Source organism: Bolinopsis microptera, chromosome 6 (genome assembly GCF_026151205.1).
Source record: "Bolinopsis microptera isolate Bmic1 chromosome 6, MBARI_Bmic_1.0, whole genome shotgun sequence".
In the NCBI taxonomy this organism is placed as follows: Eukaryota; Metazoa; Ctenophora; class Tentaculata; order Lobata; family Bolinopsidae; genus Bolinopsis; species Bolinopsis microptera.
The window spans coordinates 1,171,800-1,195,999 of record NC_087077.1 but is presented as its reverse complement, the minus strand read 5'-3'; the positions used below and the strand labels follow the sequence as shown (position 1 = coordinate 1,195,999).

The following is a 24,200-nucleotide window of genomic DNA, read 5'->3' as shown; positions in this document are numbered from 1 at the left end:
GAACACACATTTGAAAGATTAGACGAAATTTTTGCCCGCAAACCAATTAGTCAGTTAATTGATGATGGTATGAAACCAAATTGGGGTACTGGAAGTCAAAAGCTCGAAAAAAATTGGAAAATCATACTGTCCCATACTCTGTCCCATTTTCAGTTTTTGAAGTTGAAACTTCCAGGGCCGAAATTTTACAGTTTTGGCCGAAATTCTGACCCGCAACCAATTAGTCAGTCAACTATAGATGCCAAATGACATGATTGAGGTGCTGGAAGTTTGACTCGGGTCGGAGGAATGTCACAGCAGAAATCTTAAGAAAACGAAAAGTTGTATTTTCAAAACTTTGTCCCATTTTCAGATGTGAAAATTTCTGAACACACATTTGACAGATTGGATGAAATTTTTGCCCACAATCCAATTAGTTAGTTAATTGATGATGGTATGAAACCAAATTGGGGTACTGGAAGTCAAAATCTCGAAAAAAATTGGAAAATCATACTGTCCCATACTCTGTCCCATTTTCAGTTTTTAAAGTTGAAACTTCCTAGGCCGAAATTTTACAGTTTTGGCCGAATTTCTGACCCGCAACCAATTAGTCAGTCAACTATAGATGCCAAATGACATGATTGAGGTGCTGGAAGTTTGACTCGGGTCGGAGGAATGTCACAGCAGAAATCTTAAGAAAACGAAAAGTTGTATTTTCAAAACTTTGTCCCATTTTCAGATGTGAAAATTTCTGAACACACATTTGACAGATTGGATGAAATTTTTGCCCACAATCCAATTAGTTAGTTAATTGATGATGGTATGAAACCAAATTGGGGTACTGGAAGTCAAAATCTCGAAAAAAATTGGAAAATCATACTGTCCCATACTCTGTCCCATTTTCAGTTTTTAAAGTTGAAACTTCCTAGGCCGAAATTTTACAGTTTTGGCCGAATTTCTGACCCACAACCAATTAGTCAGTCAACTATAGATGCCAAATGACATGATTGAGGTGCTGGAAGTTTGACTCGCGTCGGAGGAAGCTCACAGCAGAAATCTTAAGAAAACGAAAAGTTGTATTTTCAAAACTCTGTCTCATTTTCGGATGTGAAAATTTCTGAACACACATTTGAAAGATTAGACGAAATTTTTGCCCGCAAACCAATTAGTCAGTTAATTGATGATGGTATGAAACCAAATTGGGGAACTGGAAGTCAAAAGCTCGAAAAAAATTGGAAAATCATACTGTCCCATACTCTGTCCCATTTTCAGTTTTTGAAGTTGAAACTTCCAGGGCCGAAATTTTACAGTTTTGGCCGAAATTCTGACCCGCAACCAATTATTCAGTCAACTATAGATGCCAAATGACATGATTGAGGTGCTGGAAGTTTGACTCGGGTCGGAGGAATGTCACAGCAGAAATCTAAAGAAAACGAAAAGTTGTATTTTCAAAACTTTGTCCCATTTTCAGATGTGAAAATTTCTGGACACACATTTGACAGATTGGATGAAATTTTTGCCCACAAACCAATTAGTTAGGTAGTTAATTGATGATGGTATGAAACCAAATTGGGGTACTGGAAGTCAAAATCTCGAAAAAAATTGGAAAATGATACTGTCCCATACTCTGTCCCATTTTCAGTTTTTAAAGTTGAAACTTCCAGGGCCGAAATTTTACAGTTTTGGCCGAATTTCTGACCCGCAACCAATTAGTCAGTCAACTATAGATGCCAAATGACATGATTGAGGTGCTGGAAGTTTGATTCGGGTCGGAGGAATGTCACAGCAGAAATCTTAAGAAAACGAAAAGTTGTATTTTCAAAACTCTGTCCCATTTTCAGATGTGAAAATTTCTGAACACACATTTGACAGATTAGATGAAATTTTTGCCCACGCCACAAACGAATAAGTCAGTTAATTGATGATGGTATGAAACCAAATTGGGGTACTGGAAGTCAAAATCCCGAAACAAACTTCCCACATCATTTGACCTTTTGCAAAATGGCAGTTATCGTAAAATTATTAATTTTGTTAACAAATGTTTGCAGATTGAGCCAACAAAAACCGTTTGATATTTTTCAGATTTATTCCTATGAGGCTATGCTATACAAATTTGTCTCGGGATGGTAGCGCCAGGATTAATGATCATTGCTAACTATAACTACTACGAATTTGTAAACTCGAATTTTTAAACTCTCGAATTTCAAATTTGCCAATTCGTAAAAAAGCATTTAAAATATCACATTATAATTTATATTACTTTTAAAATATCAGATTACTTTTAAGTGCATAATTGATTACTTAGAAAGTCTGTTCGAATTTTCCACATAAGACTCTCATGAGTCATGAGTCTGTGAAACTCTATTTTCGGGATGCCGGCATTATGGTGATGGTTAAATAGACTAATACAATACCAAAAGAGGCCAGGTGGAGTCTGGCGATTGGAAACATAAGCAGACAGGTTTACTTTCCCAGTCCCCTCTTGTAAACGTGTCTGTGAGGGTACTGCAGAAATAGTCAGACTTTAATTTTATTTGCAATGTTGGGTGTTAATTACAAATCACATGAGGTTTTTAAGTACAGCTCCATATATTGAGGATGCTGGGATTATGGTAATGAGGTAATGGGTAAGTTGACTAACGCAGGAGCCAAACATAGTTAAAAACAGGTGGAGGGCAAGGGTGGCTCAGTTTGGTGAAAAACCAGAGTTCGCTATAAACTTATAAAACAGCTTGTTAAAATATCACTGCACCATTCTATTTCTGATTTGAATAATTTTATAAATAACAAATCAACTTCATGATGTTCGTTCGGAGCATTATTTTCCTTTTCGCAGTTGGCTTGGTAGTGGAAACTAAAAGAAGTTGCTACTGGGGCGCTGACTATCCGTGTAATACTGTATCCAGATGTTCGTGGGGCTGCCATCATGCTGGAGCTCGTGTAACGGCAAGTTTCTTTATTTTCTCAGTTTCTCCAATGGAGAAACTGAAGCTTCTTTTAATTAGCTTCTTTTAATTCTGGTTTATGAATAATAATAATAAATAATAAGAAGCAGGCGATACTGCTTTGAGTCTGTATGCATTTAATTCTTTTTCTGATTCATTCGACCGTCGAATATTGAGACGGAGTTTGGTCCCCCAATTTCTGCCACCAATCCACATTTTTCCGCTGTACTTCATTTTCTCCACATTTCTCCTTCACGAAACACCCTATGCTGAAGTTGATTCCATCATTGGCTCTTGAAAAGTTGAAACCGCATCTTCTTTAAAAACTTCTCTCCCTGCCCGCGGTTATGAATTTCTTCACCCGTACGGGATCTTCATTTTCCGTTTTCGGAGATGAAAACGAGTTGATCTGGGTTAGGGTAGAGACTCGAAGAAACGTATTTGTAAGTTTGTATTCCGACACGGACAAGCGATAAGTAAGCATTGCTGCATTAAGTTTGAGCATTTCCATTCAACTTTTAAAATTCTTTGAAGCTTGTAAATATTTCACCAAAAGATGATTTGATTACGTATTTGTTGTAACTTAATTGATTCGGTCGACTGATAGGAAACTTGATCGAGGGTTATAAAATGGGGAGGGTTACCTGTTAAAAGTTCAGGAAACTTCCTAGGATTTAGTACAGACTGTAAACATAGTACTTTACTATTATACTATACTATTACCATCTTTAATACCATTATAATATCTGATTTGTTTTATACGCGTTAGCACGTGTTGGTTGCGTTGTCATGGCGAACAAAATCGCGCGCGACAAATGTGCTGAAATCCCTGTAATGCACGCGGGTCATATTTATTCCCACACTTGTTAACTTGCTTTATTGTCTGCTATCAAACACAGTTATCTAACCACTATAATCCTATATCTTGAAAACACAATATCTTCAATGGGATTCCAAAAAGCAATCCAAACTGCTATTCGAAGATGTTCTCGAACAAGACGGCCAGCCCAGCTCAACTCTTTAGGTGCTTATATTCAAACTGTGTTGACAATTTTCGACTTGAAAATGTTGGTCTTTTATCAGTCACTAGTCATGCTGCATACATTTGTATTTTGTTTAGCATTTGAATTTCATAGTGAGATAGTGACTTAGTGAGAGCTGACCAACATTCTTACTCAGAGCAAAGAAGAGAAGTAGCTCTTCAACAACTGGGGCAACTGATCGAGGAAAAGGACACTTATAAATGCCAGATTTGGTTTGAAACGAACGAAAAAGGTGTTCTCAAAGACGAAATTGAAATCTTGACATCGGAGAATGACCTGCTCAAAGAAAAAATAGAGCTCCTCGAAAAGGTGAAAGAGTTATTTTTATATCAAACCACCAGTCACCTGTCATGTCACCATATTAAATATATTTCTCAACTTGTTATAGTGTTATACTTATAAGCAATTATAGGATAAAGGTTGATCAATCTGCTGTCGAACCTTATTTTTTCTGAAAATATAATGATTAGTACAAATACAATTTCATTGCCATAACTAATTTATTCCTCAGGAAAAGTGGAGCCAGAAAGACACAATTTTCGGTCTAAGACGCCAGCTGGCTAAAGAGGAGCGATCCTTTGAAATATCAAGATCACTAATCCTACAGTCACGACTGAATAGACAAGAGGATTTGACAGCCGCTACTAAAAGAGCAGATGCTTTAGCGCGGGAGTTAGACCTAGCTGTGACGAGGGCTAAAGAAGATTTAGCAGCTTACAAGGATGAAATCGAAAATCTCAAAAAGGTGAGCTGAAATAATGTAAAAGTTTATTGAACTTTCATCTCGGTATCTGCAAGATAAGAATGATTGGTTGGACGGTTGGTCTGTATAATGCTTAGTTGTAGTGAACGCTGAACTTAGTCGTACTGAACGTACGTTCCAATCATTTTGTAGTGAACGTTTGTGAACGTTAGTGAACGTTAGTCAATATTTTGATAATTTTTCCGATAGTTTTTAACTTCCAGACATCCTGAATCCTGATTCGTGTGCTGATCATATCCCTGATAAGCCGGGTAAACACAAAACCCTACTGAATGTAGGGGGGAATGGAGCTCGAGCCACTTTTTGTTGGCAACACTAACCATATCACTTTTATGGTTTCTATTGCGGAAAGCAAAATTTGCTAACTTTAAGGTGAACAGATAATATTTGTAATAAATTACACCGATGAAACCAACAGGAATCTTAAGACTATTGTCTGAAAATTTAAGCAAGACTATTATCGGCTCGAGAATTGAGCATATTAAATAGTCGACTTCTATCCAGAAATGGGGGTCAAACACTAAATCTTTAGCGCACTCAAACAAATTCTTGTATGCATTACTTTTATTGCTAACAGACTCAGTAAGGGTTGGATCAATATAAGTCTTAATCAAAGTATCCTTGGAACCCTTCAGTCTCTCTAACATAATTAACTGGGTGGCAAACCGAGTTTCCCCTGGTTTCAGCAAATTGACATGAGAATGGGTTCTAAACGTTTCTTCACATTTGTAACTATTTTGTTACAATTCGACAATGTCTCCTTGGTCCAGCTCAACTTCCCGACATCCTCGGCAAGTAGATCGAACTGGTGGGTTACACCGCATGATCCTATGATGTGTTCATAATCAGCTTCGATTAAGCGTCGTAGAGATTTATTGACATTTGGATTGTCTGTTACAACGTGGCAAATCCTGTCGGCGCCAATTTCTTCAATTTTGGCTTTTACAATCTCTTACTGACCATTCGCAGTTTTCTCAACCCCTGTAGCATTAACTGCGTCATGAAAAATAATGTCCTGCCTTTGCACGAGGATGAAGTTAACGAGAGGGTGAGAGGATAGATCCTTCCAACCATCAGTTGTTAGGGTACATGGGAATTGCTCAGTGATCAGCCGTTTCTGGAAAACGTCCACCTGCCGTCTTAGAGAATCTCGTTCATCTGTCAGCATCTTTGCCGGATAATTGGGCTATGTCCGGCATTTTAATTTCATAATAGCAATTAACGTTCCTTATGTTCCGAACGTTAAAATCTTTTAGCGAACGCGTTCACAAACTGTTTTTAGTGAACGTTCCGTACGTTCACTACAACTAAGGTATAATGGCTTCGAAACAGACAATTTTTATTTTAAATGCTTAACTTTTACCTTCCTCGGACTTATTTTGAACGGATATTAATTGGACGCTGAAGGATCTCATTTTAATGTCCGTTCAAATAATGTCCGGTAAGTAAAGGTAGTTATGATTTTTACGTTAATTTACACTAACAATAACTTAAATGATTCAACTTATTACAGGATTTTGAGACGAAAGCGACATCTATGAACAAGGAGGTAAAAGATGTGGAATGTGCCCTCCAAGTCCAAGCTGAATTCCAGGATGCTTCAACTTGTACGACCGGCAGTACATCCTCCAGGTAGGAATGCAAATGGGAATTGGAGTCAGAAATTGTGAAACGATAATGAATCCTGATTTCCATCGGGCCAGCCACTTAATTGAAAAATGTACCGTTGGATTTTATTGTGATACAATTTTGAAATTAAGGTAATACTAATAACAATTTGAATTACTAATTTCGGTACTCTCACAGGTCGATCAGCTGCAAACAGGCTGCCAACAGCAAAACTAAAAAGGACAGGAGTGACAATTCTTCAAGACTGGAGAAGCACAACCTCAACCATCTACCATTCCAGTCATTATCCAGTATGAAAATAAGTAGATCAAATTGGGAGTTACCTATGCTGACCCAAGGACCAAAATTTCTTGCAGCCTACTACGCGAAGAAAAGTGGCGCACATTGAGCAGATTTTCTACGTGGAGTGCCCTCGCCCAAATAAAACAAAGAAGGAGCTTTTTATTTTATATTTTAATTTCCTCTACTTCTCCCGGAGCTCTGTACTGTGTGACCGGTACTGTGACCGGTACTGTGAACGGTACTGTGACCGGTACTGTGAACGGTACTGTGAACGGTACTGTGACCGGTACTGTGAACGGTACTGTGACCGGTACTGTGAACGGTACTGTGAACGGTACTGTGAACGGTACTGTGAACGGTACTGTGACCGGTACTGTGAACGGTACTGTGAACGGTACTGTGAACGCTACTGTGAACGCTACTGTGACCGGTACTGTGAACGGTACTGTGAACGGTACTGTGAACGGTACTGTGAACGGTACTGTGAACGGTACTGTGAACGGTACTGTGAACGGTACTGTGAACGGTACTGTGAACGGTTCTGTGAACGGTACTGTGAACGGTTCTGTGAACGGTACTGTGAACGGTACTGTGACCAGTACTGTGAATGGTACTGTGAACGGTACTGTGAACGGTACTGTGAACGGTACTGTAAACGGTACTGTAAACAGTACAGTGAACGGTACTGTGAACGGTACTGTGAACGCTACTGTGAACGCTACTGTGACCGGTACTGTGAACGGTACTGTGAACGGTACTGTGAACGGTACTGTGAACGGTACTGTGAACGGTACTGTGAACGGTACTGTGAACGGTACTGTGAACGGTACTGTGAACGGTTCTGTGAACGGTACTGTGAACGGTTCTGTGAACGGTACTGTGAACGGTACTGTGACCAGTACTGTGAATGGTACTGTGAACGGTACTGTGAACGGTACTGTGAACGGTACTGTAAACGGTACTGTAAACAGTACTGTGAACGGTACTGTGAACGGTACCGTTCACAATGTGCAGGGTTTTGCCAGAAATAGTTGTGACGAGATTTAAAAATTCGTTATTGTTATTGTTCATATCCTTCCAAAAAACAAAAAAAGAGAACAATACCAAACACTGACTACAATTTTGAATTTCGGGACCCGGTATTCCATTGTTTCACTTTGTCTTGAATATTGATTGTTGATGATGATGCAGATTCAATACTAAAATATTTTCTAAAATTAAATGGGCTAATAACATCAATTCAAAAATAACGTGTCTACTGTGAACGGTACTATGACCGGTACTGTGAACGGTACTATGACCGGTACTGTGAACGGTACTGTGACCGATAATGTGAAAAGCGAATGACCGATTTTATTCTCGGTATCATTTTGCATTTGCACATCGCGCGATTTATGTGCTTGGTCCAGAGTATAGGATGTAGAAAAGAGGTTGGTTCAATTATCACGAGCTTTCGGTGACATTTAATTAGAAATTGACAAGTCAGTAATGATTGTATTGAGCTGCAGTTACACCAAACCCCAAAGGCAAAATATTCAGATCTGCATATGCGAAGATTGCAAACTACATCATTTAACGATAATTTGTCAATAACAACACTGATATCACCTACTGGACGATTTCATAATCCATTGAATGTCTAGTGGTTACTGGTTAAGTTAATGTCAATGGTCAATTTCATGTCTAGTGCAGTCAAGTCTTGGGCCAACAAGGTTACGTCAGCACTCAGCAGGCGAGTGGGAGTGGGTCAAGAAATGCTTGTGAAAGTGGATTCCTGGAAACCAATTTTCTCCACGGTTCATGCTAGGCCTAATCATTATGAGCCTAACATTTTGTTTCCGGTTTTCTGGTAATGTTTAGGTACTAGTATAGATTTGATCATGGGGGGCCTGACTAATATGATCGCTGCCCATGAATCTGAAAAGAATGGGATACATCCTGCAGTTCCTTTATACATACACATTATAGCGTTTATTATTTTATTTATTATTGCACAGTGAGCTGCTGAGTGCTGTGTTAACTGTTGCCGATCAGGAGAGACTCGAGGATCGAGGGACAATAGTTTTACATGTTCTGGAATTGCCGTCCACACACTACACATTCTAGACAATGTCCAGTCACATCCAATTACTACACACTACACATTACTTACTTTGGTTACTTTGGTTGTGTTTATCCTCGTAGCAGGAAGGGTCATCAGATTTCTGACCACCTCGATGGCGAGTAGTCTACCAGGGAATTAGACCAGCTGCAGCTATAACCGGAAGTCGGAGGGTTGTCCGGTATCAAAGCAATAAACTTGGACAAACTAACTTTAAACGACTCAAACGTAGCTTCAGCTTTAATATTATCAGGCACTTTGTTCCACAGTTTTGGTCCTCTTACAGCAAATGAGCTGTCATAGAGTGTCTGGTTGCTCGAGGAACTCAACCTAGACAGGGAAGGGATGATTGCTCGGGTACCATGTCTGGATGTTTTTGTGAACCTTATATTGCTGCAATTGGGGACAACATTGTGAAGGATCTTCCACATCATCAGAATAGTGTACCGTTCCCTTCTGCGCTGCAGTGACATTAGCTTTAGATGTGAAAGCCTCTCCCAGTAGTTCATATTTTCCAGACCGCATATACGATCGGTGAATGTTCGCTGGACCCCCTCCAAAAGCTGGATCTCAGTCACCTTAACAGGGTCCCACAGCGGACAACAGTACTCTAGTAGGCTTCTGACCAAAGACTTATATAGGGTAGTCATTACGGTCCTATCACGAGTTTTGAAGACACTAAACACCCATGACAGTGTGCTTCTAGCTTTCTTGACCATATTACCGATCTGTTTGGACCAGTTCAGATCGCTTGATACCATAACTCCGAGGTCTCTAACGTTCTCAACGGGATGTAGTATTTCCTCGCTGGAGACCTTGTAAAGTAGAGTTTCCACGTAAAAAGGGAGTTCAGAAAAGGTACTCTTTCTATTGTGGAGATGATTCAGGAGCTCAAACTTCTGTTCGTGGAGCTTCATGTTGTTGCAGCGTGACCAGTCGAGAATACCGTACAGATCAGCCTGAAGCAGCAGACAGTCCTCAAAGCAATCGATACGTTTGGAGACCCTAGTATCGTCAGCAAAGAAGCTTACCTTAGAAGAGGTAACAGCTAGCTCTAGATCGTTAATAAACAAAATGAACAATAGTGGTCCTAACACACTTCCCTGAGGGACACCACTTAGAACCCTGGCACTGTTCGAATGAACACCGTTTAGGACTACAACCTGTTCACGGTCAGAGAGAAATGACTGGATCCAGCTTAGAAGTTTGCCATGAAATCCGTATCTCTTTAACTTCAACAAGAGAAGGTCCAAGTCAACTTTATCAAACGCCTTGGCGAAGTCGAGGTATATAGAGTCTGTGTCTTTCCCCTGAGTAAACCCTTCAAAGATGTCATCAAAGTGATCGAGCATTTGGGTCAAGCAGCTTCTGTTCGATCTGAAACCATGTTGTTTGTCAGATAACAAATTGTTGGTTTCGAGATGCTGAACCATGTGTTTCCTAACCACTCTTTCATAGACTTTGACTACATGTGAGGTCAGAGTAACCGGTCTGTAGTTAGCAGCATCACACCTGCTACCTTTCTTGAAAAGCGGTGTGACATATCCAGTCTTGTAGAAACTTGGGACTATGCCTGTATACATGGACTCAGACCAGAGGAGATGAATCGGAACACTCAAGCTTGAAGCACATCTTTTGAGGAGAATAGCAGGAATACCATCGGGTCCGGGTGCAGAGTCCAGCTTAATCTCAGATATAGCTTCCGCGATGTGGTTAGGTGTGAGTACCAGTTCTGTATCCCTACTAGTGAGAGGTGGTACTGTAAATGTAGGTAGTGACTTATCAGGGCAGTTGGGGTCACTAAAGACAGAACAGAACTGTTGCTGCAGTATATTAGCTAACTCTTTCCGTTCAGTTACCAGTTTCTTATCACGGTTTAGAAGAGTTGAAATATTGTGCTTAACTTTAGAAAAAGATTTAGCGTATGAGTAAAAGTATTTAGGATTGACTTTAATTTTATCCACTGCTCTCTTTTCACCTTTATCAAGATGGTGGACTATAGCTTCCTTGATCTCATAGCAAATTAATCCAATTTCGTCTTCAAGTTTCTTGATTCGAGCTAGGTCATTGGCACACTTTGCAGCAGAGAGACGGGTTTTAAGTCGTGACTTCTTCCTTCTCAGCGAATTATAAAGCTTCGGCTGGCCAGTTGGTGGTCGTTTCCGAGGAACATTTTCCAGGCATATATTGAGCACTGTCCGTGTAAACTCTGCGGGAAATTCTTCAAAAGTGCTTGCGTCTCTCAAGGTTTTCCAATTCACTCTGTTCAGGATCTCAGTAATCGGTTCGAAGTCTGCCCGATTAAAGTCTAGGGCTCGGAAGCTCATTTCGTCAAGATATGAAGCCTGAGCCTTCTCCATCAGACCAGGGTTAAAGGATAGCAGTACATTAACCATGTCATGATCAGATATTTCTGTTGCTTCACAAGTTACATCAGATACTAGCCGATCATTGTTACACAAGACGAGGTCTAGTGTACTGTTTCCCCTGGTTGGAACAGTAACCACCTGACTCAGCAGATGGGTTGACATGAAGTTTAGCAGGTATTGGGCGGAGAGATTTGAATCAGAGGTCCCACCGCTCATGATGTTTAGTGTTTCCCAGTCAATCTGGGGAAAGTTGAAATCGCCTGTTATAAAGACGTCGTAGCCACTAGGTGCAAGGTTCTCAATAGCGAATGTAAATCTATCTATTAGTTTTGAGAAACTACTTGAGCTTGCGTCAGGTGGCCTATAAGCAACTGCTATGCAAAGTTTAGCAGAAGGGTAGACATTAAAGATTCCCTGGCAAATGCTGTCGTCGTAAGTCTCCGACACCGAGACTGGGATGGACGACAGTGAGTAAAGTATTACTCCTCCGCCAACTCTCTTACTGCGATCACTTCGACAAAGTGAGTATCCGGGTAACTGAAGCTGGGCGTCACTGATATGTGACTTAAGCCAAGATTCTGTGATAGCAATAAAGGGGTAGAGCTGTCCAGATTGTCGTTTATCGTCTACATGACCAACAAGGTCATTAAGCTTCCATCTGCAGGTACTGTGGGCAGATGGATTTAAACTCCTAGCATTTAATAATAAGAGTGAGGAGAGAAAGGAATCTGGTGGTGTGGTAGCCTGGGCACACCTAGACTCATCATTGGGGGAGCTGATTGAACTGGGTAGATCATGGATGCTCCCATTGGCTGTGTGACAGTTTGGGATGGGGATGGGGTACCTTGATCCATCTTTTTCTCCAATGCTTCCAACTTGGCCGCCATCCCAGTGATCAAGTTTCGTAGCTCTAAAAAATCACTCGTGTTGGCATTGGCATCACTATTCTGTTTGCTGTACCTCTGATTCGTGTTAAGAGTGTTACTCTTAGGACGCTCTCCCCTCTCAGGACGCTCCTTTGTACTCTTTCTGGTCGACCGGGGGTGAAACTTTAAACAGTCCTTTTTAGAACACGAACCATTCTCAAGTGCAGTTCTACAGATATCAGGGTGAAAGAATGTACAGTTTTTACCTTCTTTACAACCACTCCTTCCCGTGAAACCAGATGCTCGGTACTGATTGCAGACCCTTGGATGAGTAGAAGGGCAAGAGTTCCCGTTGATCTTCTTTTTTCCACTGATTCCGTGTGGACAACTCCAGTTTAGGAACTCTTGACAAACAGTTGTGGCTGGTTGTGAAGAGTCTGTAGCTGCAGCTGTCGTTGCAGTGGCTGAGCTAGGTGATAACACAGGAGATGGAATTTGGGTCGAAGATATCACACTAGAAGGATTAAGACTGGAAACATCTGCTGAACTGTCCAAGGACTGGCTGTCAGCAGAAGAAACATTTCCTGATAGTGAAGAAGATGTGTGGCGTGATCTCTGTTTCCTAGGTTCTATAGGATCAATTAGCCCATGACATGTGTTACAGAGCCACACAAAACCTGTCGGCGTGTTCATAGCTGACAGGGTCTGATGTAGCTCTTTGTTTCTTTCACAACAATGTGAACCTTTGAAACATTTAAAGCAATCGAAAAAAGGCATGACCTCAGGATCATGATCAATCACGTAGTTATCACCGCACTCTCCACACTTTCCAGGCATCAGAGCCATAAAACCAAGATAAAGGCGATTGGCAAGAGATGACTTAGTGAAAATCTTAAAATCGTCCTTGTCAGCAAGAGCAATTCCTAGAAATTCAGCACAACTTTCAAGTATTCCGACCGTAAATTGATTAAGTCGCTGAAGATTAACTGAACGAGACTGTAAACATTCAAAAGTAGAAATAACAGGTCTGATAGACGAGTTAGCTTTTTCTATCAGTTTCCCGATAATAATCTTGGTACTTTCACTGTCATTTTTCTGGGGATTCCCTGCCATGGTGTAATGTATACCCGATGTATTGTACAATAAATGTACAATGGCACACGTTCACTTATCGCAATTTAGCAACAAATAACTGATAAGCGAGCACTTAAAATTACAACCAAACAAAAACGATTATACATTCTTAAATGATATCAAGTGTCTAAACGTACTCCATGCCATGTTCATACTACCCTGATCATTATGAACCAAACATGTTTTTTTGGTATTCTGAAGTCAGCACCTAGTACATAGTACATACTTTTCGTACGATTTTGGAGTCGATGCTTCCCCATTGTAATGCGATCTCGGAAGGCAGGCCTCCCCCTCCCCTTCGCAATACGAGCTCGGAAGCGGGAGCTCTGCTTTCAGAGGTACGTATCGAGAATGACTCGACAAGTCAAAATCTGTTCAAAGTTTTTCTGGAAGCTACTTTTGTTCACGTTTCATGCTAGCCTGATCATATTATTAGCCAAATATATTTTTTCGATTTTCGAAGTCCGTACCTACATTCGGCAAGCTGTGGACGTGATTGGTGCCATTATTCATCTACTTATAGAATACTTGATATTTGACCTGCAGATTTAAAGGAAAATACCTACGCGAATTTGGTGACTAGATTATAATTATATCATCAACCAAAATTAAAATAAAGATTGCCGATGTCAAAGCAGCTGGCCTTGCGATATAACCCAAAAACTAGATACACAGTATATGAATATACTAACAACAAATTTAAGAACCAAAAGTACTTATATTTTATTAGTTTCTAGAAAAACTTTGAAAAAATGTTGACTTATAAAATTTTCGGTTCGAGTCGTCCTGGATACGTACCTCTGAAGGCAAAGCTCCCGATTTTGATCATCTCATAGCATGAAGTGCGTTTAGACACTTGATAATATTTAAGAATGTGCAGTGTGTAGTAATTGTCGAGAATGTGTACTGTGTAGTGTGTGAACGGCAATTCCAGAACATGTAAGACTATTGTCCCTCGATCCTCGAGTCTCTCCCGATCAGCAACAGTTAACACAGCACTCAGCAGCTTAATTTGCAACAATCAATAAAATAATAAACGTTATAAAGGCACCTGGATGTATTACAATCTTTTCAGATTCATAGGCACAGTCCCATACTCTGTCCCAATTTCAGTTTTTGAAGTCGAAACTTCCATGGCCGAAATTTTACAGTTTTGGCCGAATTTATGACCCGCAACCAATTATTCAGTCAACTATAGATGCCAAATGACATGATTGAGGTGCTGGAAGTTTGACTCGGGTCGGAGGAATGTCACAGCAGAAATCTTAAGAAAACGAAAAGTTGTATTTTCAAAACTTTGTCCCATTTTCAGATGTGAAAATTTCTGAACACACATTTGACAGATTGGATGAAATTTTTGCCCACATACCAATTAGTCGGTTAATTGATGATGGTATGAAATCAAATTGGGGTACTGGAAGTCAAAATCTCGAAAAAAATTGGAAAATTAGGCTGTCTCATACTCTGTCTCATTTTCAGTATTATATTTGAAGTTGAAATTTCCAGGGCAGAAATTTTACAGTTTTGGCCGAATTTCTGACCAGCAACCAATTAGTCAGTCATGAACTATAAATGCCAAATGACATGATTGAGTCGCTGGAAGTTTGACTCGGGTCGGAGGAATCTCACAGCAGAAATCTTAAGTAAAGGAAATGTTGTATTTTGAATTTTCAAAACTCTGTCCCATTTTCAGATGCGAAAATTTCTGAACGCACATTTGACAGATTGGATGAAATTTTTGCCCATAAACCAATTAGTCAGTTAATTGATGATGGTATGAAACCAAATTGGGGTACTGGAAGTCAAAATCTCGAAAAAAATTGGAAAATAATATTGTCCCAATCTCTATCCCATTTTAGTGTTTGAAGTTGAAATTTTCAGGGCCGAAATTTTACAGTTTTGGCCGAATTTCTGACCTGCAACCAATTAGTCAGTCACTTATAGATGCCAAATGACATGATTGAGGTGCTGGAAGTTTGATTCGGGTCGGAGGAAGCTCACAGCAGAAATCTTAAGAAAACGAAAAGTTGTATTTTCAAATCTCTGTCCCATTTTCAGATGTAAAAATTTCTGAACACACATTTGACAGATTGGATGAAATTTTTGCCCACAAACCAATTAGTCAGTTAATTGATGATGGTATGAAACCAAATTGGGGTACTGGAAGTCAAAATCTCGAAACAAACTACCCACATCATTTGACCTTCTGTAAAATGGCAGTTTGAGTTATCGTAAAATTATTAATTTTGTTAACAAATGTTTGCAGATTGTGCCAACAAAAACCGTCCGATATTTTTCAGCTTTATTTCTATGAGGCTATGCTATACAAATTTGTCTCGGGATGGTAGCGTCAGGATTAATGATCATTGCTAACTATAACTACTGCGAGTTTGTAAACTCGAATTTGTAAACTCTCGAATTTCAAATTTGCCAATTCGTAAAAAAGCATTTAAAATGGGAAAATATCACATTATAATTTATATTACTTTTGAAATATCACATTACTTTTAAGTGCAATTGATTACTTAGAAAGTCTGTTCGAATTTTCCACATAAATCTCTCGTGAGTCATGAGGCTGCGAAACTCTATTTTCGGGATGCCGGCATTATGGTGATGGTTAAATAGACTAATACAATACCAAAAGAGGCCAGGTGGAGTCTGGCGATTGGAAACATAAGCAGACAGGTTTACTTTCCCAGTCCCCTCTTGTAAACGTGTCTGTGAGGGTACTGCAGAAATAGTCAGACTTTAATTTTATTTGCAATGTTGGGTGTTAATTACAAATCACATGAGGTTTTTAAGTACAGCTCCATATATTGAGGATGCTGGGATTATGGTAATGAGGTAATGGGTAAGTTGACTAACGCAGGAGCCAAACATAGTTAAAAACAGGTGGAGGGCAAGGGTGGCTCAGTTTGGTGAAAAACCAGAGTTCGCTATAAACTTATAAAACAGCTTGTTAAAATATCACTGCACCATTCTATTTCTGATTTGAATAATTTTATAAATAACAAATCAACTTCATGATGTTCGTTCGGAGCATTATTTTCCTTTTCGCAGTTGGCTTGTTAGTGGAAACTAAAAGAAGTTGCTACTGGGGCGCTGTGTAATACTGTATCCGGGTGTTCGTGGGGCTGCCATCATGCTGGAGCTCGTGTAACGGCAAGTTTCTTTATTTTTTCAGTTTCTCCAATGTACTTCATTTTCTCCACATTTCTCCTTCACGAAACACCCTATGCTGAAGTTGATTCCATCATTGCCTCTTGAAAAGTTGAAACCGCATCTTCTTTAAAAACTTCTCTCCCTGCCCGCGGTTATGAATTTCTTCACCCGTACGGGATCTTCATTTTCCGTTTTCGGAGATGAAAACGAGTTGATCTGGGTTAGGGTAGAGACTCGAAGAAACGTATTTGTATTCCGACACGGACAAGCGATAAGTAAGCATTGCTGCATTAAGTTTGAGCATTTCCATTCAACTTTTAAAATTCTTTGAAGCTTGTGAATATTTCACGAAAAGATGATTTGATTACGTATTTGTTGTAACTTAATTGATTCGGTCGACTGATAGGAAACTTGATTGAGGGTTGTAAAATGGGGAGGGTTACCTGTTAAAAGTTCAGGAAACTTCCTAGGATTCAGTACATACTGTAAACATAGTACTATACTATTATACTATACTATTACCTTATCACCATCTTTAATACCATTATAATATCAGATCTGTTTATAATACGCGTTAGCACGTGTTGGTTGCGTTGTCATGGCGAACAAAATCGCGCGCGACAAATGTGCTGAAATCCCTGAAATGCACGCGGGTCATATTTATTCCCACACTTGTTAACTTGCTTTGTTGTCTGCTATCAAACACAGTTATCTAACCACTATAATCCTATATCTTGAAAATACAATATCTTCAATGGGATTTCAAAAAGCAATCCAAACTGCTATTCGAAGATGTTCTCGAACAAGACGACCAGCCCCGCTCAACTCTTTAGGTGCTTATATTCAAACTGTGTTAACAATTTTCGACTTGAAAATGTTGGTCTTTTATCAGTCACCAGTCATGCTGCATACATTTGTATTTTGTTTAGCATTTGAATTTCATAGTGAGATAGTGACTTTGTGAGAGCTGACCAACATTCTTACTCAGAGCAAAGAAGAGAAGTAGCTCTTCAACAACTGGGGCAACTGATCGAGGAAAAGGACACTTATAAATGCCAGATTTGGTTTGAAACGAACGAAAAAGGTGTTCTCAAAGACGAGATTGAAATCTTGACATCGGAGAATGACCTGCTCAAAGAAAAAGTAGAGCTCCTCGAAAAGGTGAAAGAGTTATTTTTATATCAAACCACCTGTCACCTGTCATGTCACCATATTAAATATATTTCTCAACTTGTTATAGTGTTATACCTATAAGCAATTATAGGATAAAGGTTGATCAATCTGCTGTCGAACCTTATTTTTTCTGAAAATATAATGATTAGTACAAATACAATTTCATTGCCATAACTAATTTATTCCTCAGGAAAAGTGGAGCCAGAAAGACACAATTTTCGGTCTAAGACGCCAGCTGGCTAAAGAGGAGCGATCCTTTGAAATATCAAGATCACTAATCCTACAGTCACGACTGAATAGACAAGAGGATTTAACAGCCGCTACTAAAAGAGCAGATGCTTTAGCGTGGGAGTTAGACCTAGCTGTGACGAGGGCTAAAGAAGATTTAGCAGCTTACAAGGATGAAATCGAAAATCTCAAAAAGGTGAGCTGAAATAATGTAAAAGTTTATTGAATTTTCATCTCGGAATCTGCAAGATAAGAATGATTGGTTGGACGGTTGGTCTGTATAATGGCTTCGAAACAGACAATTGTAATTTTAAATGCTTAACTTTAACCCTCCTCGGACTTAATTTGAACGGAGATTAATTGGACGCTGAAGGATCTCATTTTAATGTCCGTTCAAATATTGTCCGATAAGTAAAGGTAGTTATGATTTTTACGTTAATTTACACTAACAATAACTTAAATGATTTAACTTATTACAGGATTTTGAGACGAAAACGACATCTATGAACAAAGAGGTAAAAGATGTGAAATGTGCCCTCCAAGTCCAAGCTGAATTCCAAGATGCTTCAACTTGTACGACCGGCAGTACATCCTCCAGGTAGGAATGGGAATTGGAGTCAGAAATTGTGAAACGATAATGAATCCTGATTTCCATCGGGCCAGCCACTTAATTGAAAAATGTACCGTTTATAGATTTTATTGTGATGCAATTTTGAAATTAAGGTAATACTAATAACAATTTGAATTACTAATTTCGGTACTCTCACAGGAGGATCAGCTGCAAACAGGCTGCTAACAGCAAAACTAAAAAGGACAGGAGTGACAATTCTTCAAGACTGGATAAGCACAACCTCAACCATTTACCATTCCAGTGCATATCCAGTATGAAAATCAGTAGATCAAATTGGGAGTTACCTATGCTGACCCAAGGACCAAAATTTCTTGCAGCCTACTATGCGAAGAAAAGTGGCGCACATTGAGCAGATTTTCTACGTGGAGTGCCCTCGCCCAAATAAAACAAAGAAGGAGCTTTTTATTTTATATTTTAATTTCCTCTACTTCTCCCGGAGCTCTGTACTATGTTAACGGTACTGTGACCGGTACTGTGACCGGTACTGTGACCGGTACTGTGAACGGTACTGTGAACGGTACTGTGAACGGTACGTTGAACGGTACTGTGAACGGTACTGTGAACGGTACTGTGACCAGTACTGTGGTGACCGGTACTGTGACCGGTACTGTGAACGGTACTGTGAACGGTACTGTGAACGGTACTGTGAACGGTACTGTGAACGGTACTGTGACCGGTACTGTGAACGGTACTGTGACCAGTACTGTGAACGGTACTGTGAACGGTACTGTGAACGGTACTGTGACCAGTACTGTGACCAGTACTGTGAACGGTACTGTGAACGGTACTGTGAACGGTACTGTGAACGGTACTGTGAACGGTACTGTGAACGGTACTGTGACCAGTACTGTGAACGGTACTGTGAACGGTACTGTGAACGGTACTGTGAACGGTACTGTGACCAGTACTGTGAACGGTACTGTTACCAGTACTGTGAACAGTACTGTGAACGGTACTGTGACCAGTACTGTGAACGGTACTGTGAACGGTACCGTTAACAATGTGCAGGGTTTTGCGAGAAATAGTTGTGACGAGATTTAAAAATTCATTATTGTTATTGTTCATGTCCTTCCAAAAAACAAAAAAAGAGAACAACACCAAACACTGACTACAATTTTGAATTTCGGGACCCGGTATTCCATTGTTTCACTTTGTCTCGAATATTGATTGTTGATGATAATGCAGATTCAATACTTAAATAATTTTCTAAAATTAAATGGGCTAATAACATCAATTCAAAAATAACGTGTCTACCGTGAACGGTAATATGACCGGTAATGTGAACGGTACTGTGAACGGTACTATGACCGGTACTGTGAACGGTACTGTGACCGATAATGTGAAAAGTGAGTGACCGATTTTATTCTCGGTATCATTTTGAATTTCAAGACGGTTATTCAAATTAATATCATTTTCTTTTGTTTGGGAAAAAGAGACACTGGCAGCGGTCCACTTTACCCATAATTATGCCTATGGGTTTTGGTCAAATATATACCTATATACGTCTGTGCAATGGCCAATGACCAGACGAAAGTCGAAAACCTAGTCATGATCATAATTACAAAACTAGTGCAAACTAGTGGAAAAACTATAACTATAAGCAATCATTATAAGTATACAAAAATAAAAACCAAAGTAAATTAAAAAATTTCTTTCACATCTTTATAAAGTTATAACCACACCTTTTTATAGCTTAACAAAACTGATCGCTTTACCTTAGACTACGGAGTAAGTCTGCAAACACGTCAATAGTTGGATATCTAACTATCTAAAAACCCACCAACTTCATTCGCAATTCCTGTCAACCTTTCTCGCATAATTCTTGAAGAGAATATGAATTCTAACAGCTGTGAAAAGTTGCACCTGCCTCAAATTGACAACATTATAAACAATTCATATTATGATCAAGAAACGCTAACTGGCAACGAGGGGGTTGATCTTCAAGAGGGTACAGTCTATAAGTATAATGGCAGTATATTTGTTCTTAAATTTGAAAGCTGATGGTATTTCAGGAATTTCTCACGCTTTGTTCAACTTCATACTTTCATAGGCTTTAGTGGAATACGTTTTGAGCGCATATATTTAAATTTGGAAGACCGCTGTTGATACCATTGACTTTGATATAAATACTATGTAAACTTGTAAACTAACTGAGCGTGTACTCATACCGCGTATACGTTGCATACGCCATGGTAACCGCGGCGACCACGTGCAAACGCCAAACAGAGCACATCACAAGATTTATTTGCTTGGTCTAGTATAGGCTGTAGAAAAGAGGTTGGTTCAATTATCACGAGCTTTCGTTGACGTTTAAATAGAAATTGACAAGTCAGTAATGGTTGTATTGAGCTGCAGTTACACCAAACCCCAAAGGCAAAATATTCAGATCTGCATATGCGAAGATTGCAAACTAAACGATTTAACGATAATTTGTCAATAACAACACTGATTTCACCTACTGGACGATATCATAATCCATTGATTGTCTAGTGGTTAAGTTAATGTCAAGTGGTCAATTTTATGTCTAGTTGTCAAGTTTTATATGTCTAGTGGTCAACTTTATGTCTAGTGGTCAAGTCTTTGGCCAACAAGGTTACGTCAGCACTCAGCAGGCGAGTAGAGTGGGAGTGGGTCAAGAAATGCTTGTGAAAGTGGATTCCTGGAAACCAATTTTCTGGAAATCATTATGAGCCTAACATTTTTTTCGGTTTTCTGGTAATGTTCAGGTACTAGTCTAGATTTGATCATGGGGGGCCTGACTGATATGATCGCTGCCTATGAATCTGAAAAGAATTGGATACATCCTGGTCCCTTTATACATATACTTATAGCGTTTATTATTTTATTTATTATTGCACAGTGAGCTGCTGAGTGCTGTGTTAATTGTTGCCGATCGGGAGAGACTCGAGGATCGAGGGACAATAGTCTTACAATATGTTATTGTTATGGAATTGCCGTCCACACACTACACATTCTAGACAATGTCCAGTCACATCCAATTAATACACACTACACATGTCTAAACGTACTCCATGCCATGTGATGGTTCATGCTACCCTGATTATTATGAACCTTACATGTTTTTTTTGGTTTTCTGAAGTCAATACCTAGTGGTAGTACATACTCCTCGATTTTCGTACGATTTTGGAGTCGATGCTTCCCCATTGTAATGCGATCTCGGAAGGCAGGCCTCCCCTTTGCAATACGAGCTCGGAAGCGGGAGCTCTGCCTTCAGAGGTACGTATCGAGAATGACTCGATAAGTCAAAATCTGTTCAAAGTTTTTCTGGAAACTACTTTTGTTCAAGTTTCATGCTAGCCTGATCATATTATTAGCCGAAAATATTTTTTCGATTTTCGAAGTCCGTATATACATTTGGCAGGCTGTGGACGTGATTGGTTCCATTATCCATATACTTATATTTGACCTGCAGATTTAAAGGAAAATACGCGAATTTGGTGAATAGATTTGGTGAATAGATTTGGTGAATAGATTTGGTGACCAGATTTAAAGGAAGATGCGCAATTTGTCTCGGAGAATGGGAAAAATCGAGATTCCGCATGTGCCGCGATTTCCTTTTGTCCTTGCAAACCCCTCATCACCGACCACCGTTAGGTTCAATTATTCAGAGATGGACATTAGACGCTTTCGCCGACACTATAATTCTGATCTGCACAAAAGTTCTTTAAACAAAAAGCTTTTGTCACGAATTTTTTACCCAGGTGGCCCTCTTAAAATGTTCATTTTTTTGTTTCACCTTAAATAATGATTATTTTACTGTTCCTCTAACAGTAAAACTTCACGGCGTAGTGTCAACTAAACTAAAGACCAGTTTCTTCCGCCGGTTATTTATTGTGTACACAATGAAATTTAAATTTGCATCTTTTTTGTGGTGTTTTGATTCTGTCGTTAAACTGCTAAACTTCATACTACGTAGCTCACAAATAATAACAAGGGTTTAATTAATATTACAGTTTCTTTACTGATCAAGTCTTGATCCACGGCGATAAATTTTGATCAATAAGGAAACTAAGGACATACGGTGAAGGTCTTTTGCTTCACCATGTTATTTGTTAGATACAATGTGGTGCTACCCACTGTGGTCGTAACGTTATAAGGCGTTATACGGCGAGTTGTAGGTAGCATACTGTTAACCGAATGCGTTGTGAACACGTGATAGCTAACAGGTGCCAGAGGGCGCTAACCTACACATGATACAAAATAAGAGCGTTAGTGGACCTGTGATATACCATCGATTCAAATATCATTCCCTCGTGATGACTCCTCCTCCTCCTCCACTGTGGAAAACTTTAGCCTAGTATTGTGTTAGTTTACTGAACGTTCAGCTCTTCACTTGTTTATTATATTTTCATAGATTTTCACTCCTGAGCCCATTTATAATTTGTACATCATCAAGCGATCATCATCAAGGTATTATTGCAAAATTCGCAACAGGAAGCAGCATTAATGAGCTGCAAATTTGGAATGAAGAAGTGGGTTTTATACTTTGTTATATTCGTCCTGGTAGCTGCTACAAAGAGACCGGGTCAGTTTTATATATATTGATCTACTTCTAGGCTAATTCAATGCTGTTTGAGGTAAACTTCCTATATAACTCTATAAGTTTAATTTTACACCAAATTGAAATAAAGAAGTAATTTTGATAGACGATTTAAGCAAAAAATATGTTTTAAGCAAAAACATTATCAGTCAACTCGGATGAATTTTTTTGGTCTGGAATATTGTTTATAGAAATCAGGAGATCACCATTAATTATTGACCTATAGAACGTTGTGAAATGAATAAACTAATCGCTGTATATAAAACCAGCATATTTCACTATGGTATCAAATCTGAGAGATATATCGTTTTAAAATGAAGTTTTTCGAAGAAATCAAACACGGGAGCAACTATAGCGCGGTAATTTCTGTCAGAGATCTGCAGCAGAGGCTCCACAAATCCCTTCTTCATCTCAACATGACTATCCAGAACAAGTAAAGTGTCACCCCTAGCCTTTTTAGCTGCAAAGACCCTCGAAAAAATGAATCCTTTGTTAGTTTCAAACCTGAAATACCTGACTGTATGCGGAGGAATAGCAGCTAGGATGGTGTAGATAGAGCGGAGCAGAAGAGAGAGAACCTCATTATGATAGTTCAGGATGACGGAGACAGTGGTGTTGCTGGCGGGGTAGGTGATGTTCACACACTCAGGGGGTCGTAGTCTGGAATATACCGGAGTAGAGAGTCCACATAACTTTCATTGTACCCCTCTCTTGTATCAAAATAGGGCTTATCCAGTTTCTTGAACATAGCACTGTACTGGATGTTTGATTCCAGTTCTAAGCGTTCTCTATATGAGGCATCTGTTTCAAAATATAGTCTTGATTTCGGGGAAAGATTAGGAGTTAAAACATCGCTGCCTTGAACCCCCAAATTCTTGGTCTGATTGATGATAGTTTCATTTATAACTTGGGACCCAACCCCAGCTGGCGGCCAGCACATATAACCCTCCTCAGAAGCAGTGAAGCTGTAGCAATGAAGCTGTAGCATTCCCACACATAACAGCAGAGCTATACCAGTGTAGTAGAAAACAGGTCGAGTAACACATCTTCTTCTTTGGAGCTTCATTGCCTAAGAACTGTAGCAGTTACAAGGAAAATTTGACTTTAAGCTATAAAAGTATAAACGTTCTATTAGCGAGGAAAGCGCTTACAATCGATTATAATCGCTCATAAGCGCTTGTGAGTCGTTAATATGCCTAAAATAAAAAACCCGATTTTTTAGCGATTTATAAACGGCTAAATTGTAATCGATTATAAAGTTGTAAGCGCTTATAATCGCTTATAAATGGTTCGAAAAAAACGACTTATCTGGCCGACCTCTTTTCCACCGCTTA

General features: G+C 39.3%; 2 protein-coding genes across 2 annotated transcripts; both read left to right on the top strand.

Annotated features, from left to right (window-relative positions):
• Window positions 1-3,777: 3,777 nt before the first annotated feature.
• On the top strand, window positions 3,778-6,832 carry LOC134817309 (uncharacterized). The gene is made up of 5 exons (XM_063826443.1): window positions 3,778-3,948; window positions 4,104-4,276; window positions 4,479-4,712; window positions 6,244-6,362; window positions 6,537-6,832. Exons 1-5 carry the CDS (start codon window positions 3,870-3,872, stop codon window positions 6,745-6,747), a joined length of 816 nt encoding a protein of 271 aa, XP_063682513.1. The 5' UTR covers window positions 3,778-3,869; the 3' UTR covers window positions 6,748-6,832.
• Window positions 6,833-17,027: 10,195 nt separating this feature from the next.
• On the top strand, window positions 17,028-18,654 carry LOC134816861 (uncharacterized). Its single transcript, XM_063825861.1, has 5 exons — window positions 17,028-17,106; window positions 17,262-17,434; window positions 17,637-17,870; window positions 18,154-18,272; window positions 18,444-18,654. Exons 1-5 carry the CDS (start codon window positions 17,028-17,030, stop codon window positions 18,652-18,654), a joined length of 816 nt encoding a protein of 271 aa, XP_063681931.1.
• The last annotated feature ends 5,546 nt before the right edge of the window (window positions 18,655-24,200 follow it).